At 55.5% G+C, this 18,117-nt stretch overlaps 2 protein-coding genes across 2 annotated transcripts; one reads left to right on the top strand and one right to left on the bottom strand.

The window, feature by feature from the left end:
- Window positions 1–4,112: 4,112 nt before the first annotated feature.
- On the bottom strand, window positions 4,113–14,199 carry BESB_029850 (phosphatidylinositol 3- and 4-kinase; the record flags this gene model as incomplete). The annotated part of the gene is made up of 15 exons (XM_029361653.1): window positions 4,113–4,416; window positions 6,338–6,472; window positions 6,823–8,489; window positions 8,631–8,766; window positions 9,104–9,192; window positions 9,679–9,775; window positions 10,054–10,156; window positions 10,453–10,540; window positions 10,807–10,989; window positions 11,451–11,588; window positions 11,928–12,079; window positions 12,384–12,444; window positions 12,698–12,811; window positions 13,200–13,385; window positions 13,927–14,199. The coding sequence occupies 15 exons, from the start codon at window positions 14,197–14,199 to the stop codon at window positions 4,113–4,115; spliced, it is 3,726 nt and encodes a 1,241-aa protein (XP_029215120.1).
- Window positions 14,200–14,521: 322 nt separating this feature from the next.
- On the top strand, window positions 14,522–15,190 carry BESB_029840 (uncharacterized protein; the record flags this gene model as incomplete). Its single annotated transcript, XM_029361652.1, has 1 exon — window positions 14,522–15,190. One exon carries the CDS (start codon window positions 14,522–14,524, stop codon window positions 15,188–15,190), a length of 669 nt encoding a protein of 222 aa, XP_029215119.1.
- Window positions 15,191–18,117: the final 2,927 nt, after the last annotated feature.

Below are 18,117 nucleotides of genomic sequence, written 5' to 3'. Positions count from 1 at the left end.
GAAAAGGAGAACCAGAACGGCACATTAAGCATTTCCTGCCAGATGTCACACACCCTGCACACACCACACTAAGTCAAGCATTGGTCGGCGTTGTATAGGAACAAGGTTCTCTGGAAGTACGCCGCTCCCGTAAGATCGTGCTGCTCCAAACTCTGCTGTGGAGCCATGGACCCTGCTCACAACGCGCCACACACACAACAACGATTGTGATACGAGTTTAGTGTCGAGGCGACATGGCTTGGCGTTTGCTCTGCGGAGCAGCGGACAGCGGAAGTCGTGACGACCCTCCGTCAACCTTCGTTTCCCAACCTACTCGTCGAGTGGGTACGGATGCCTGCTACGGTTGTTGTCTGGCGTACTTTGGGGAGCTCGCCGATGCGCGAAGCTGGAGAGCTGACAGCGTCGACACTGATGGGCCGGCTCGAGGCTGTACCCTCGCATCTTGGCGTTCTTCCTCGGAATGAAGCGCCGCCGCATACTGGTGGCTGCGAACGGGCCTCCTTGCAGCTATGTCAATAAAAGAAAACGGGTACACGGTAGAAGGCCACTCAGCGCTTGAAAGGCGGTCCCTGTGAGAGGCGGGATGCTGGACCCCCTCTGGTGCTTGTTCTTCCTTCGCTGAGACCGTGGGCGGAGACCGGACAGAACTTCTTGACGAAACAACAGGAGGCGGGCCGAACGAAAGTACTTTTGCCTCCGCACTAATGGCAGCGGCTCTGCTGGGCCCTTGCGGCAGCATGTCGCGTTCCTGGAGGACAGCTAGTAGCCAGACTACCGAGAAAAAAGCCAACACAGTGTGACTCACCAGAGGCAGTACATGGCGAGGCCGCGTCATGCTGCATACGTGAACGAATCGTGAAGATGCAGTTTGTGGAGCACAAAACTCTCCAGGGACCTCAAGATGCCGCTCACTCGCGGGCGACCTTAACGTTTTTTGGTCGGCAACCTGTTGGCCCGCGGACGGCTCCTGTGATTGTAGATTGATTTGTCACCTTTGCCTCTACGACGGAGCACAACACCCGTCGTTCTCACGATCAAACAGCAGCAGCCTGCGGAATTGCGTGGCACGCACAGAAACTACTAGACCACCACAAAGTGATTTTAACCGACGGGTAGCTTGCCACTCGCTGCAAAGGCTCTCCGCTGATGACAGGGCGACCCGCGCCGATAACGCACAGATCTAGACACGAATATGGTATCGCCACCCGCGAGGTGAGCGATTGCCTCCATGGCAGACTACATGCCTCCGTGCCTTCTTCGCAGACACCTCATCTTTACCACCATTCTACCACGAGAGCTACTTGTCAGACAGTGCGTCGTGATTTCTGCGCTCAACGCAGTTCTTGCGTCGGTGAGTCAGCCTCCTACGTTTCGCGAGCCTCCGCTCTGTGGGGATTCAAACAGGGAGTGCCTGCCGAATGCCCCTCCGACGCTTTAGCAGCCGACGAAAAAGTGTTAGGCGGCTCCAAAGAGCGAGAAATGAAAACAGGATGGGCAGCCACACACACGCATACAACAGCGGCACAGCGAAGCAGTACGAAATGCCGCCTAGGAGCTGTTAGCTCTATGCGCGGTGGCGAGTTTAAAGAACGACACGATATAGTTCGGCAAGTCGCCTGGCCCTGCTGACTGCGCCCGAAAATAGAAGGCCATCTGCCGCTACCAAAAAAACAGAATATACGCCAGCTCGACCAGAGTTTAGCAGATCGCAACTTGCCTTTCGTCGTCTCTAGGACCGGGCAGAGCATTTGCCAATCAATACGCAGCGCGCCCGTCTCCGTCCTCTCTGTGGAGTCGCCCTAGTGGGCTAATTGCTGATTCTCCGTTATGGTGTGATCGCGTCGCCCTCCTGGTATTTTATTCAGTAATTCAAATTGCCCTTCCCAAAGGAACAAATCATTTGCCCACATGGGATGTACAGATTGTGCTCGCCGGAGCTGAGCAGAGGGGCAACCTAGTTTCTTTGAGCGAGCTGGCTCTCTCGAGAGGCAGCGAAGTACGGTAGGAGGCCACAGCGCCTGTCGACCACCCACGCCGCAGTGAGCTGAGAGTCTAGACACTGAGGGAAAGTAGGTATAGTAGAGGTGTAGCAGAGAAAAAAGAAAGTGGAACATTACTAACCGCTGTCTAGTCTCGTAGACCACACGCGAGGAAGTGAAAGCTCTTGCGTTCTTTGCACACTCGTATACGTGCGTGTGGCCATCCCTTGGCTCGTTCGTTCGACACTCGACAAACTGATGCCGCACCGCAAGCTGTGCTGCGGCCAGTTTCGCGTGTCGCTAACTTGCCTTTTTCAAACAAAGGCCGCATTTCCTCCGGCGCACCTTGCATATCTCCGATGCCCGACACTGCAGCGCAGGGGCGATCGCGAGGACAGCATACGAAACATGTAGATATATTGGGGCCTTATACGCATGCGGATGCCTAGATATACACTAGCTGCGCTGTGCACGATCTGCAGAGGGCACGTGAAACCGCAGCAGCGCTCTACGCGCTGCCACGTCCTTAAACTAAAAGCGCCCGCGCCGAACTCTCCACGTGCGCGGAGTCTCACTCGTCCGCCTAAAATATATATATATATATCTATATGCGTATTTTAGCAGGGTAGTTTCTGCAGGATGAAGAGACACTACTTGCTATCACGGTGCGTCCGAAGCCGAAAGACGCACTTTCCCCTCCGCGAAAAAACACAGCGACTTTCAAGGCGCTGCGGCACTGTGGGAGTTCGAAAGACGATGGGGCAGGGTGCGCGGCCAGGCGCACACGGAGCCATAAAACGTGATAACTTCGCCAAAAAAAGAAACAAGCGCGGAGGAGACGGTTCGTCTATGTTAAGAAAAATAAGAGCGACAAAACGAAAGAAAACACTCGGCCATCATCTGTTGTTCTCGTTCTGAGGTTCCCTCTCTCGCTGATCTTCTCACCGCCATGCTTCTTCTCTGCCGCATCCCTGCCTCTCTCGGTAGTCGCCACATGCAAAGTCAAGAGTCAAGGTTCCTCTTGTCAACTTCAAGAACTCAGAAGATGCACACATAGGTGTCGATAAGTGTATGCCTGAGCACGTGGTGACGAAATTTCGTGTAGTCAATGCACAGCACAGTGTTGCACACCTGCTGACCGCCCTTCACACCCCAAACATGTCGCCGCAGCCACACATGCATTACATAAGCAGATCTACATATGTAGGGCTGTGTACCGGCCGTGTGGAGAACACCAAACAGAGGGAGAGGGACGGCCGGCGCAAACGCATTTCCCGCTGGTCTGTCGGAGGACAAAAAAGCGTTGAGCAGTCGATGCTCTGCTGTCTCACGAGAGAGGGCGAAAACCCGTCCACGGCGCCCACACTTACGCAGCAGAACGGATTCGCTGAGAATTCTGTAGGACTTTTTTACATATAATAATCACCAGTTTCTCCACGCACTCCCGCCACGCTCCCCAGCATATACATGCACATGTACATGCATACACATGAATGTCGAGGCAGACTCTTTCGCGGCTCCGCCGCCGCTGGAATTCATCCTCGTCATGGCCTCAACTTTGCGCCCAGAAGAAAGCGCGAACCGTTTCCAGTCCCGCGCCCCGGGCTGCACTTCTCCCTCCGCCGCGCCTCGTGCTGTTTTCACGCGCCCGGCCCGCCAGCGTGTACATACAGTACGCGCACACTACACTGCCGCAAACTTTGGGACCTCGAAAACAGTCCCGCGGGGCACGCATCAAGAACTCTTTTGCAAATCTCTAAAAAACACAGCTGCGAATCTCAAGAAAAGCAATACGGTAAGTGCTCACACACGCCCCTGCAAAACATATAATCTGCCGGTTTCACGGTCATTCTTCATTTTCTACCAACATCTCCCGCTGTTGCCTAGTGGCTCCTCCTTCATCTCCTCTTCTCTCCCTCTCCCATCGCGTCTTTCCGGTCGAGTGCTCCGCCAGTCTTCCTTCTTTGCGTTCCCCAAGACGCGATCCCCCCCCCCCCCCGCCTCGTCGCCGCCGCCTCGCGTCCTTCTCTGTCCCTCTCTGCCGTTCTCTCCTCCCTGCGTTCGCCAAACGCCTCTACGGTCCGCCCTCTCCCCCCCTCCCCCCTCATCTGCGGCTCTCGATAGGCGCGGCGTCTACTCGCGCTCCTCTGGGGGCGGCTTGGGGGCCTGCCCGCCCGCGTCGCAGTGATGGTAGCCGTGTTCGCAGCAGCAGCCCGTCGCCGTCTCGCCCGCAGCATCAGGCACAAGGCCCGCGCCCTGGCTGTTCACCGCGGCCAATGCCGCCTCGATCTGCTGCCGCGTCTGGTTGTCGATGCTCTTCCGCTCGCGCTTCATCTGAACTTCCAAGCGCGAGCCTTTGTACGGATACGACGCCCACGCGGGGTGCTGCTGCAGAATGTACTTCCGAAGGAGCTCCTCGAAGCACTCGAAAAACAACCTGCAAGCAGCATGCGCAAAACACCCGCCTTCCACACGTGAGAGTTCTCCACGCGCGCAGCTCGCCGACGGCCGCAGATTCTACCTCGGAGGCAGGCTTCCCCGGAAGCGAGGCCGCGCGGTCCCGTGCATAGAACTCCCTGCATCGACCGCTCCCTCTGCATTCACGACACGTGCCAAGAAGACACACAGGAATATCTATCCACCTCGGTACACATATTTCCAAAACATGTCTGAAGACACCCTAAGACACCACACCGCAGAGACTCGAGACAATTGCAGAATGCAGACAGATCGACTGGCTGCTCGGAGGACGCTCGCGCAGATACACACATAAGTGCCGGCAACCCCACACAACAAGGAAACATATATATAAAGGTATGTATCTATCTATGTATCTATGTATCTATGTATCTATGTATCTATGTATCTATGTATCTATGTATCTATCTATGTATCTATGTATCTATCTATGTATCTATGTATCTATCTATGTATCTATGTATCTATCTATGTATCTATGTATCTATCTATGTATCTATGTATCTATGTATCTATCTATGTATCTATGTATCTATCTATGTATCTATGTATCTATCTATGTATCTATGTATCTATCTATGTATCTATGTATCTATCTATGTATCTATGTATCTATCTATGTATCTATGTATCTATCTATGTATCTATGTATCTATCTATGTATCTATCTATGTATCTATGTATCTATCTATGTATCTATGTATCTATCTATGTATCTATGTATCTATCTATGTATCTATGTATCTATCTATCTATGTATCTATGTATCTATCTATCTATCTATGTATCTATGTATCTATCTATGTATCTATGTATCTATGTATCTATCTATGTATCTATGTATCTATCTATGTATCTATCTATGTATCTATCTATGTATCTATCTATCTATGTATCTATCTATCTATGTATCTATCTATCTATGTATCTATCTATCTATGTATCTATCTATCTATGTATCTATCTATCTATGTATCTATCTATCTATGTATCTATCTATCTATGTATCTATCTATCTATGTATCTATCTATCTATGTATCTATCTATCTATGTATCTATCTATCTATGTATCTATCTATCTATGTATCTATCTATCTATGTATCTATCTATCTATGTATCTATCTATCTATGTATCTATCTATCTATGTATCTATCTATCTATGTATCTATCTATCTATGTATCTATCTATCTATCTATGTATCTATCTATCTATGTATCTATCTATCTATGTATCTATCTATCTATGTATCTATCTATCTATGTATCTATCTATCTATGTATCTATCTATCTATGTATCTATCTATCTATGTATCTATCTATCTATGTATCTATCTATCTATGTATCTATCTATCTATGTATCTATCTATTTTTTTCTATCTATGTATCTATCTATCTATGTATCTATCTATCTATGTATCTATCTATCTATGTATCTATCTATCTATGTATCTATCTATCTATGTATCTATCTATCTATGTATCTATCTATCTATGTATCTATCTATCTATGTATCTATCTATCTATCTATCTATCTATCTATCTATCTATCTATCTATCTATCTATCTATCTATCTATCTATCTATCTATCTATCTATCTATCTATCTATCTATCTATCTATCTATCTATCTATCTATCTATCTATCTATCTATCTATCTATCTATCTATCTATCTATCTATCTATCTATCTATCTATCTATCTATCTATCTATCTATCTATCTATCTATCTATCTATCTATCTATCTATCTATCTATCTATCTATCTTATCTATCTATCTATCTATCTATCTATCTATCTATCTATCTATCTATCTATCTATCTATCTATCTATCTATCTATATATGCACGCATGACAGCGTGGCGTGTCTGTACCTGTCAAAACGCGGCTCCGCCCAATCGAGAGGAATGGAGCGTCCGTCCGCGTCGTACAGCAGCCACGTGCTCCCGACTCCGTGTGGTTGCTGCTTTCTCCGTCTATAAGCCGAACCGGCTGCAGTGCCGTTGAGCCTGAGGAACCAGCGGGACAAAACGCGCCGCGAGACCCTCAGACGCATGACCTTCGGCGCGTCCCCGAAGTGCAAATACATATGCACCCACAAGTAGATGGTGATGCTCGCGAAAAGTGTCCTTCGCCTCCACTCTCCCTCCGGACGAGTATCATGCGAGGCGTCATACGATCCTTTACGCCAGTAGGATGACGCAAACAGATGACTACCAATACACTTGTATGTGCGTATGCGAAGCCCTAGGTCCCCAAGCGTTGTGGGGGGGTGGCAAGAATCCGCAAAACTCGACGTAGAAACGAGAGAGCCGAGGCCCGACCCCCCTCTCCCCCCCCCCCCCCCCTGTCTGCTCACCTTCGGACGGTTCCACGTTGCGTGCCGCGCACGGCATCGAAGACGTTTTCTTCTGCCTTGGGTGTGTCTGCATTTCCGGTTGCGTCCTTTTTATTCTTGGAGCCTGCGCCTACTTCGCGGTGCCCGTCTTTGCGCTTTCTTCTCCGGTGCGAGTCTTTCGCCCTCTCCTCGCCGCGCTCTGCTGTCCGCTTGAAGCGGCGTTTCCTTCGCCGTCGCTCTTCGCGCGCGCAGGCGGCGGCTTCAATCATGCTCGGCGGATACTCGAAGAAAGCCGCAGACGGCAGCGAGCGCAGCGCCTGGTGGTGCGCCGGCGCACTCAGCGTGCCTTCGCCCTCGTCGCGGCGCTTGCCTGCGCTGTCTGTCTCCGCGCCGCTCTCGTAGCCGCTCCCCGAGGAGTCCTCCGCCGTGTCCAGGTCGTCGCTGCTCGAGAGAGTCGCTTCGCTCGCGCCGCCCACGCGACTCGGCGTCGAGCCGCTGCTGGTCTCGCTGTCGTCCTCGCTGGAGAAGGAGTCCGCGCGTGGCGCGCCGTTCCTCCTCTGCGCGCGGTGCGCGCGGCCGCCGCGCCGGTCCTCCTCGCTCTCGCTGAAGCACGACGACACGTCGTCGCTCTCCCCTTGACTCAACGTCGCGCCCGCCTGCGGCACCGCCGCGCTCGCCGCGGGTCGCGCCTCCCGCCGCTGCGCTCGCCGAGGCGGCGTCAACGCCGCCTCTCCTTCGCCCTCTCTCTCTCTCCCTCCATGCCCTTCGCTCTCGCTTCCAGACGTGCGCGCCGCGGTGTCTGGCCGCTTCACCGTCGTGCGCCACGCGTCGCGCGCGACTTGGTCGTCGAGGGAGCAGTCGCACGTCGCGCTCGGCTCGTAGCCGCCGTAGCTGCTGCTGCTTGAGCGGCAGGTCCCCCGGAGGGAAGAGAAGCTCGTGGTGCACGAAGAGCGCAGCACTGGGTTCGAATCGAAGGCGGCCTCGCCGCGCCGCCGGCCCTCGAGGGTCGCAGACGTCGACGGCGCGACGATTCCTTCCGCGATGCTTGACAGCCGCGGCCAAGAGCAGTCTGAGCTCTCGCCGCGCGTCGACCGCCCCGGCTCGCGCCCCGAGTCGCCTCGCGCCCAGTTCGCCCACGCGGCGCTGTTCTCTGCGTCGCTCGCGCTGCTGCGGCAGTCGGTACAGTCGCTTCGCAGCGTCACGGTCTGGGTGCGGGCTCCAGGGCCCGCGCCCGTCAACCTCCCCTCCTCGTACCCCCTCTCGCCCCTGTAGCTGAGCACCGGCTCCGAAGCCGAGACGGGCAGCCGCTGCGTACAGCCCTCGAGCGACGCAGACGAGGAGGCGCTCGCGGCCGCCTGCTGCGGCGGCGCGCCGGCGGCCGCGGCCGCGGAGGGCGGGCGGTGGCGGCAGCAGCACGCGCAGCAGCCGCGCGCCACGAGCAGCGGCGGGTGCGCGGCTGGACCCTCGGCGCCGAGGGCGCTGTCCCGCGAAGAAAACCGCGCGGCGGAGAAGGAGAACTGCCGCGAAGAGTTTGGCGAGGCCTTCCCCTCCCGCTGAAGCGCGGCCAGGATATTCTCATCGAGCAACCGCAACTCCGCCAGATCCAGCATGCCGAAGCCCAGGCGATTCGTTGACACCAGCGACGCGCAGTCCATCGTCAGGTACGCGCGCTGCAGACTCGTGCGAACCTGAACACATACGCATCCATCCACACAGCCGCTAGTCTAGAACGTGGACGCAGAAGCAGACAGCCAACACAACACACGACACAACACCGAGGCAGACGTCTTAGCTCGGGCGCACGTAAAGACGGGCGAGGGGGGACTTACGAGGAGCTCCAGAGCCGAGGGCTGGTCGACGTCGGCGCGCGCGGCGATCGTCGCGATCTGGTGTAAATTCAGGTGATGCCGCACGCACTGCTGCAGAAAACGCGTCGAGAGCCGCAGCGTCCTCAAGCAGTCATCCCTGCAAACGCCAAACAGACACTAGCCGGTGCGATGGGACTCATAAAAACCCAGGAGAACTCGAAAACCGTGCGAGATGAAGGCCCGCCGCCGTAGTCCACGCCGCAGGCCTTCGCCGGCAGAGGCGCGACCGAGACAGCAGAAACCTTGAGAAAGGGCGAGGGCAGCTTTTCTGGTCAGAAAATACGAACTTGACATTCCATTCGAGAAGTCTAAGGTCCCGTAAGTCTGTGGAGTTGTCTCAGTCTCGAAGTTGAAATTTTAAAACGAGACTGCGGCAAAACCGCAGACGAGCGGAGGTGGTGGACCCGAGCGATCGCCACAGAGTGTCTGCTCACCTCATGAGTAGCCTGCGACGCAGCCGCTCGGCGTCGCGCTCCGCGTTGAAGGAGTAAATCAGCTCGAGATCATGCTCCGAGAACGGCATCTGCAAGAGAGACACGCGCCGCCAGTTCACATTGATGGGCGTACCATAGCTGCAGGTATAATAACTGACACTATAAAGTACTGGAATTATTAGTATATTGTGAAAAAAGTGCTTTATTTGATAAACAGAAATACATCGGAAAAACAGATATATATATATGATACAGTAAAGGCATAGACCCAATCCGGTAGGACGAAACGCAGCGGCCTCAGCTTCTTCTACGCCGCGCGCAGCCGGCTGGCGGCAGAGGACCCCAGGAGCTCCACAGACGACGCGGATTCGCAGCGCAGCGACAGATGCCTCCCGCGCTCGGTGGAGCCTCGGCATGCAGAGAACTCTGACGCGCTCCTCCCGAAAGCGAAAGGCTGTTCTGGCTCTACAGGCGAAAGGAGGCGGCGCGGGGAGGGGGGGGGGGGCGGGGGAGGGGGGGGGCCGGGGGAGGGGGGGGATTGAATTTTCTCTGAATTCTCTCAGGGAGGCGCTTGCCTTGCAGTGCGGCCACTCGAACCAGACGAGATCCACTGTCGCCACGTCGATGACATCCGGTAGAATCAAACCGTGATCAATGGGAACGAGGCGAAACCTGAAAAACATCACACCCTGACGGGGAGCGAGGGTACACAACTACCTAAGCAAACCCAGGTCCATGCACACGGACAGATAAAGTAAACCTACACAAAAAAAAAAAATACATGCATATATATATATATGTATATTCAAATATGTATAACTAAATATACATGAATACATGTATGTGTAACCAAGCCATAGCTTCACGCGTTTCCGCCAAAGCCCCGCGTGCAGAGAACGCGGCGCAAACTACGCATGAGAAGGAAACGGCTGGCGTGGGCTTCCTCTCACTTGGTCTGCTGGCCGTCGGGCGTCACGAGAGACTGCGCCGCCTGGGCAGCCTCCGCTGCCGCCTGAGCTGCCGCTCTGTCGCTGCCAGTCGACCTGCCCATACCTGAAGAAAAACGAAGAAGAGACGAAAAGCAGAAATGCGGACGCCGCGCGGGAAGAATGCGAGACGCAGACGCAGCCGCGAAACAACAAAAAGGGCCCCCGATACACAGGCGTGCCAAGCGCACTCGAGGCATGCTCCCGGTACGCCCAGGTATGATACGGAGACGAACAAAAGGCACACACGCGCGGCGAACGAAGAGAGAGGGCGAAAACGGCAGCAGCGTGAGAGAGTGCACCCAGCCACAACTCGAAGGAGCGCTCCGCGACTCGAGAAGGGAACAAAAGAAGGAAACTTACATCCAATGCTGGAGACAGATCGCACAAGCTTCGTGGCCAGCTGCCGCGCAATCATTTTCTGTTGATGCTGGGCGAGGCGTCCGGAGCCCTGGAAAAAGAAAAGAAAAACATGTCCAACTCGACGTCCAGTTCCCTCCACAGTCCTCGATATATACATATGTGCATACATGTATATACGTATAGATACATATTTGCATATAAAGATGTATATATGTGCATATGTCTTGTTCACACACTGCTGAAGACTCACGCACACACACTGGTCGGCTATGCACGACTCGCCTGCATTTCCTCGAGTGAGTCTTCATGGCCAGCTGTCGTCGCGGATTTTGTCTCGCTCGTGCAACTGCTCACCTCCTGGCTAGCCGTAGCCTCTGCGCGGTTGAGCGCCGCGGTGATATCCTGAAAGGTGTGCAGCGGGGCGACGAGAATGTTGCCGTCGTTTCGGTCCAAGTTCATCACGCGAATGTCGAAAATCGCGATACGATGCACATCGCTCACACTGAACAGCAACGGGTTGTAGTCGCCGCAGCTCTCCTGGACGCAAGCATCAGCGCGAAAAGGCTCAAATCACGCTCAACGCAGAAAAAACAATTCTCTCCCTCGTCAGGCTTCAGGGGCCCTCGCGAACGCCATCGCCGTGCACCACCTGCCCAACCACAGCCATGCCCGCCATATCCACATGTGCAGGCAACAGCTACATGAATAAATACATATCCATGTATACGTACATATTCACAAACAGATAGATAACAGTGTGAATATAGGTGTAAATGCCATATATATATACGTAGGTGGATATACATAGATATAAGTGGATATCGGCATATATACATATGTGTATGCTATACATATATATATATATATATATATATATATATATATAATACACGGGTCAGCGTGTGTGTTAGAGGGGCCTCGGGGCGAATGCAGGGGTGTTTTGGCTGAGATTTTTTGCCTCGACTCTCCGCAAGAAAAACGCCTGGTCGTGCTGTTACCTTTGCCTGCGCAAACTGCTGCAGACTGCCCGCCTTCCACTTGAGGTGCGGAGCCTCAGTCGCTGTCGCGGCCGTCGGGTTCTCCGGCGACGCGGCCATGTAGCTGTTCATCATCAGGTGATCTCCAGTCGTGCCCAGCTGAGAAACACAAGAATCCGGAGAGCGCAGAACACCTCTTGAAACGCGTAGCCACCTTACGCAACCCACACATACAGATGTAATTTTATATATTTGTATTTATATGTACATGCATATGATTGAGAGATGCCACACCCGCTGCCTGGTTGGTGATCAAGTGGTCTCAGCGTTCAACTTCGAAAAGCAGTCTGCATGCGAATACACGCATGCACACTCACTCTCACAAGGACACTCCCATTCACATATATATATATATATATATATATATAAGTCATAGATACCTATATGCATGCATCCGTGGGGACGTCGCGAGCCTTTTTCGAGGCCAGACGAGCGCACCTGCACTGGAGACTTGTAGCAGAATGCGGGGTGGCACGCCTCGACCATGGTTGTCGGCGGAATGCCCGCAGGCGAGTGATACAGTGCGTCGAGAATGTGCGCCGCATACTCTCGCCCTGCGCCCTCTCCACTCAGCACGCCTCCGCGGAACCCTGAAAAGAATACCCAGGACACAGCGCACGGCTCAAAAATCGTGCCGACACCCGTAAAAAGCGCAACAGGGTGACACGGAAACCCCTCACACGCACTCGCATACATATATACAAATATATATGTATCTAGATGTAATCGGTGCTCTGGAGTCAAACTCGGCAGTTCTCTAGATGATGTATAGATACGCAAACTCATGGAGACTGCGTGCGGCGAAAACCAGGGCTGCAGCGGGGACGGCGCAAAGGCCGCGGCCGGAAGGTTGTTCGCGTCTGGTCTGCCGCGAGCTTGTGCATCTGCTCTCACCTGCCTGCCCGATGCGGCCTTCGTAGCCCCTCGGGTTGCACGGCGCGAAGGCCTCTTCGTCCTGAAGAACACCACACGCCCCCCACACACGAAACACGCCGACAAACAGGACTTTTTGCAAAGCCTCATCCGGAAGCATGCGCCTGCCAAACCGGCTGCGGCCGCCGCTCCGCAGAGCCCCTGCGCACGCCACCCCCTCGCGGGTCGACAGGCTCGCGACCCGAAGACCCGCAACCCGGGCGCGAACTCGCCTCCGGAGTCCAACCCTGGACCCCTGCCTGGGCGAGGCGGCTGGGTGACTGCGCCTTGCTCACCTCTGGCTTGAAGATGCCGACGGGGCGTCTCCGCGCGTCGAAAAGGATATACGTCCCGCCAGTTCCGTCCATCGTCAGCTTGGGCGCGACGTTTCTCCGGAATCCGAGTTTCACCTGCCACGGAACACGCAGACCGCGAGCTGGTTCTTCTTCAGAGAAACGCACACGACGACAAGTTGCGCGAAGCCTGCCCGCGAGCGTCGGCGTTCATACGAACTTGCTCCATCGCGCGCGTGCACAGAGGCTGCGCAGCGCCGCACACCCCCTGCGCGTCGCACTGCGTTGCCACCGACGCCTAGCTGCCCAACCCCCCCTGAGGCAGCCAGCAGGAAGCAGGCCCAGCAGACTGGCGCAGCGTCACTTGATCCACGCGCGGCGAGGCCGCCGAACCCGACACGAAGCTCTCGCGCAAGCGCAGCAAAAGACTGCACGGTTTCCCTTGCGCGGGAGGAGCTGATAAGAGCCGCCGGTGACGCCTGTTCACGCACTCGGGATGCCTCACCTCTTCGATGACCTGAATGAGACTCCTGTGAAGCTTCTGTTGGCTCACGAGCGGCCGAATTGAGGCGCGCATGTGGTCGCTCCGGATGCTCCAGTGGAGCTTCTTCAGCGGCGCATCCGTGAAAATGTTCATCAGGCGCCAGTTGGGCAACTCGCTGCCCTTGTACAGCAGTCGAATGTCGCGCACCTGCGCCCACAAACACCACGCAGGCGCCAAAAAAGCGGTTTACGCACACGCAGAGAGGCCAACCGGCGCGAGCCCGGCTGCACGCTCGCGAGTATCTTGCGAGGCGACGCGCAGACAACACAGGCACGGAGAGCCGGAGGAGACACACGGCACCACGACATGAAACTCTGTGCGCACGCCACACAAGCACTGCAGTGCGCGGCGCCAACGCCTGCTTCACACACATGCATACGCACATACATAAATACATAAATGTATGGATACTCAGAATATAAGTGTATATGCAATGCATACACTGCTGTACACCGCCAGATGGCCTCGGTTCTGTGTCGGCGTATTCCCACGAGCTGAAACTCCGAGACTCTGCCAAAGCATCGCCCAGAACGGATAGACTCCCGTATCCGTCCTCGAGCGGCACGCACACTACGCATGCATATGCGCACACAGATATAAAGGTGTCAGCATCGCACATCAGTATCGCGTCGAAGTTGATCCACCTGCGAAGTGGATCAGATGCATGCAAGACTCTCTTTCTGCGCACCTTCATGCAGCTGGAGAGGTTCATTTTCTTTAGGAGGATGCGCTTCACCATTTGAACGTCGCAGAAGGGGTAGACGTTGATTTTGCACGTGCGCTTGCCGTGGAGCTCCACAAACGTGACAGGAAAGAAGTTTTCCGCGCCTTCTGCGGCGCGCAGTGCGTTGTGCGTGCTGTAGTAGTACAGCGGGTGAGAGGCGAGGCCGACGCCTCCACCGCCCCCTACGCCTCCACCGCCCCCGCCGGGGCCTCCGCCTCCGACCGCGGCTGTCGCCATCACGGGGCGAGCAGGTGAGGAAACGACTCGCTGGGCTCCGCTTGTCTCTCGCCGGTCAGCGCGCGCGCCACGTTCGGCCTTCTCGAAACTCCCTCTCGACGCGAGCTAGCGCCAGCTTGCACGCAGAGTCTTCGGTGACAGATTGCTCGACGCCTTCAAAGAGGCTCTCGTCTCTCTTGATGCGCTTCTCTCCTCAGCTGCGCAAACACCGACCCTCGCTCCTCGACACAAAGAGAAGGCGAGTCTCCGTCTCACCAGCGGCGTCCCCCCGTCACGAGCAGACACGGAAGACCTGCACCGGAGGGTCAGAACACCTCCGAAGATGTTGGGATCGAACCCTGAAAAGCTGAACTACTCTGGGCGAATGCACCCGTTCGGCTCGCTCTCTGGCCGTCCCTTTCTTTTCCGGTGCGGCGCCCTCGGAGGCGACGAGATCCAACGCGACCTCAACGCGGGGACTTCCGCCGCGTCGCACGATGGAGCCTCCGGTTTCCAGGCACGCGCTGCGAAACAGAGCAAAAGCACCTCAGCATGCAGACGAGCCTTCCACCTGAGGAAGCTGGTCGTGCAAAGTCCCGCCTGCGGCCTCGGACGCGTCGCGCGCAGCGAATCTGTGTTTCTCGAACAAAAAAGGGCGGCTCCGGGCGCCGCGCACGGGGTCGACCCTGCGTCACACGCAAAGCTCGCGAACTCTTCCGCAGGAGGTCGAACGCGTGCAACGAAGGGGGCCCCGCCTCTCCTTGTCGTCACCTCCGAAGAAGTGAAGGTGGCCGAAGAGGAATGCGAAACGGGAAGCGTGGAGCGGGCACCACGCGCTGAGCTGAAGAAAAATCAAGACGTAAAACTCGCTCCTCGACCCAGTCGGCCGTGCGGGGAGTCCCTCTCATGCGCAGAAAAAGGCGTCAACGGGTTCCAACCAAGGCCCACAAGCGGGGTGCTTGCGAGAAGCGAAGAGAGAAAACGCACGCAGCCGCAAGGCTGCCTTGAGTGAGCGCCTGCTGAACACGTGACGCCCCCCCCCCCCTCCCGGAGAGCGGGGACCAGGAGAAATACAGGTAAAGGAGCAGCGGCTGAAAGGAGGCAGCTCTGCACGATGAGGCAAGAAGAAAAGATATAAAAATAGATTTCAGCATACCCGCGCGAAACTCCGCACGGCTGTCAACGCCGGTAGGGATGGGGGATATGTGCAGAGTGTCGCAGAATGCACGTATATGTATATATGTATGTGTGTATCTACGTGTGTATATAGAGTCCACGTATCTCCAAAGCTCCACAGAGGGCTGCACCGCGGATCGCCGCCGAGCGATCTCTACTCGCCCAACGGAAACACGAGGCCGGCCAGAGGTCTGCAGGGATCTGTACGGTGAGGCAGAAGATGTGAAGACTAAAAACAACGTGCAGGTGGAGCCCCGCACAGGAGTGTAAACGAAGAGAAGTCGTGCACGCAAATGGGCACCGAACAGCAACACATCAATGCATATGCACCGAGAGATGCAGTCATGAAGCGGGTTTTTTTAAGGGCCGTCCGCGACCCGTCGGTCGACGTGTTTGGAGGCTCCCGTACAGCCGCAGCGCTGGGTACACGGCGTGGTTTCGTGGGGGGTCGAGCGGGCTAGCCGCTAAAAAAGGTGAACCGTCAGCGGAGAGCGTCAGAGAACATCGCCCGCAGACACTGCCCGGCTACTCCGCTCTTCCACTTGACGAGGCGAACATCGGGAAGGTCAACGTGGCGCGAAGGGGAAGTCAGAGACGTGAACACGCACGCTGTCAATACACCTGAGCATCACGAAGTTCGCCTTCGCTGAGAACGTGAGCGAGCGCCTCACGCAGATTGCAGACACAGCGACATCATCTCTGGTCCTGCGCCGCTTTGATCTCTCTCGCATTCTGCACTGACCTGGAAACGCCTGGCCTCAGAAGGCGGACGAAAAAACGCGACAAACTGCGACAAACACAGGACCGCCCAGGTCACCCGGCAGCCTCCGCCTCGCGTACGGGCCAGCGCGGTCCCCGGCTCTCGGAGGCAACTACCGTACAAGAGAACAGGAGACAACCGCAACTGAGTGTCTCACGAGAGACACGAGAGAAAATGAAGTGTTCACGGGCTCCCGCCACGTCCAACAAATGCCAACTCGCCCGGAAGCGTGGCTAAAGAGACACGGCTTTTGGCTGCATTGAACGTGAAAAGTCGGGGCAAACAAGAACGAGAGGGAGAACTCGCGCTGTTCGGTGGAAGAGGCAGCAAAAGACACAGCGTCTCAGACTCAAAACACGTCCGCACAGAAGAGTAAAAGGAGACGAAACGCCCGGAAAAAAGGCAACGTAGGCCGTCTCCCGATGTCTCTTGTCGAAGGACACACAGCTCCAGGGCAGAACTCAGGTTGGGTTCTCAGTGGAGGGGGCTAACGAACGCACATGGAAGTCCTCACTTTCCCAGGGAGAATCCGGCATTCCGGAAGACAAACAGCAAGGTTCAGTGCCTTATGGGGGCGTCTGATTACGAGAAACGCGAACAATCCATCGCTTGAGGTCCCTCTGAGCAAGAACAAGACTGGCGGCCAGCCTGCTCGCGGCGCGCAGGGGTGAAAGCGAGACTTCGAGCAACGCGGTCTCTCAGTACGTTAAGAAGGGTAGCAGTCCGCGGCAGATGCTCCGCGGCAAAGTAGGCGGGGAGTTCGAAACCTCAGATATTTTGCACACGAAAGCTTCTGCAACCGCCTTCTCCACGAAACGGCCAAAGCTTCCGTGTAGCAGCTCTCTGGGTTGCCTCAACGTCGATGTCATTTCTCTGTATTGGCCGAAGCGCTGAACCCCTGCACGTACTGTCACAGCGTTTCAACGCGGGGATGGTCCGCCCGAGAGGCACGCCCCTTGGAGTGTGTGCGGCAAGAGAAAACTCACGAGCCCTGGCGTAACGCTCTCTGGGTGAGGAACCGTACGAAAGAAGAAGTGAAACGTGTGCATGGGCTCGAAGGGACGCGTGCGGCTTGACCAGCCAACGCAGCAACTGAAACCGTCCTCCGTTGCCTTGAGCACCGTAGAGAAGCACACCAGCGGGTCAACCTAATGAGTAGCCACAGCAAACCCCAGGGGAACGGCAGGCGGCGGTGACGCGAATGCCTCAGCAAATAACTGTTCTCGGCGACGATTGGAACAACTGGAGAAGGCAATACGCCTCGTTGAGCCGCACAGCGGCGACAGAGTTCAGCAGATCCCCGACGTGCCACGAACACGGGGTTGCCGCAGCCACACGCACAGAGGCTGCGACCGCCTCGCGTCTCTGCCTTCGGACGTTTACCGTCGTGCTATATCCGCGAGTTTCCTTGATCAGGTTCGCTCTGTCACAAAGGAACAAAGTGTGCCACAGGCTGAACGAAGCAGCATCCGTCTATGGTCTCCCGTTTCCTTCAAAAAAGAGCATCCGGCAGAAGAGTACGGCGTGACAGGCGTAAGACATGCGAGACGTTGACGCGAGGCCGCAAGGACGCTCTCTTCTCCCTTCGTAGCACAGACGCGTGTTGTATCTCAAGGGCGGCGGCCTGTGCATTGCCTCCCGGTATCGCTGAAGAAAGTTTTTAACGCGTATACGCCGGCTTGTTTATGGCGCCGTCAAAACTGTGGCAGACCGCTACGTCACGCAGTCCACACTGGACCTGCTGTATCAAGGGAGGAGAAATGTGGTACTCCTGGGTGTACAGCAGACTGTGATCTGCCGCTGTCCAGTGGTGTTTTTGCGTAGGCACTATTTCTGCTGAGTCCAGCCCCCGGGGAGGCCGCCACTCCTCGCTCAGGCCGGTGATAAGTATAAAACTGCAGCCAGTCCCGAGGGAGCGACGATGAGCAGCTTCTTCTGACACTGTTGAACATTTTATCGGGACTAGGCACAACGGTCGAGCCACGAAGGAAAGGGAAGCTACT

Source organism: Besnoitia besnoiti, chromosome XIII (assembly GCF_002563875.1).
Source record: "Besnoitia besnoiti strain Bb-Ger1 chromosome XIII, whole genome shotgun sequence".
NCBI classification, from domain to species: Eukaryota; Apicomplexa; class Conoidasida; order Eucoccidiorida; family Sarcocystidae; genus Besnoitia; species Besnoitia besnoiti.
The sequence above is the reverse complement of the archived record's forward strand: the minus strand, read 5'-3'. Positions and strand labels throughout refer to the sequence as shown.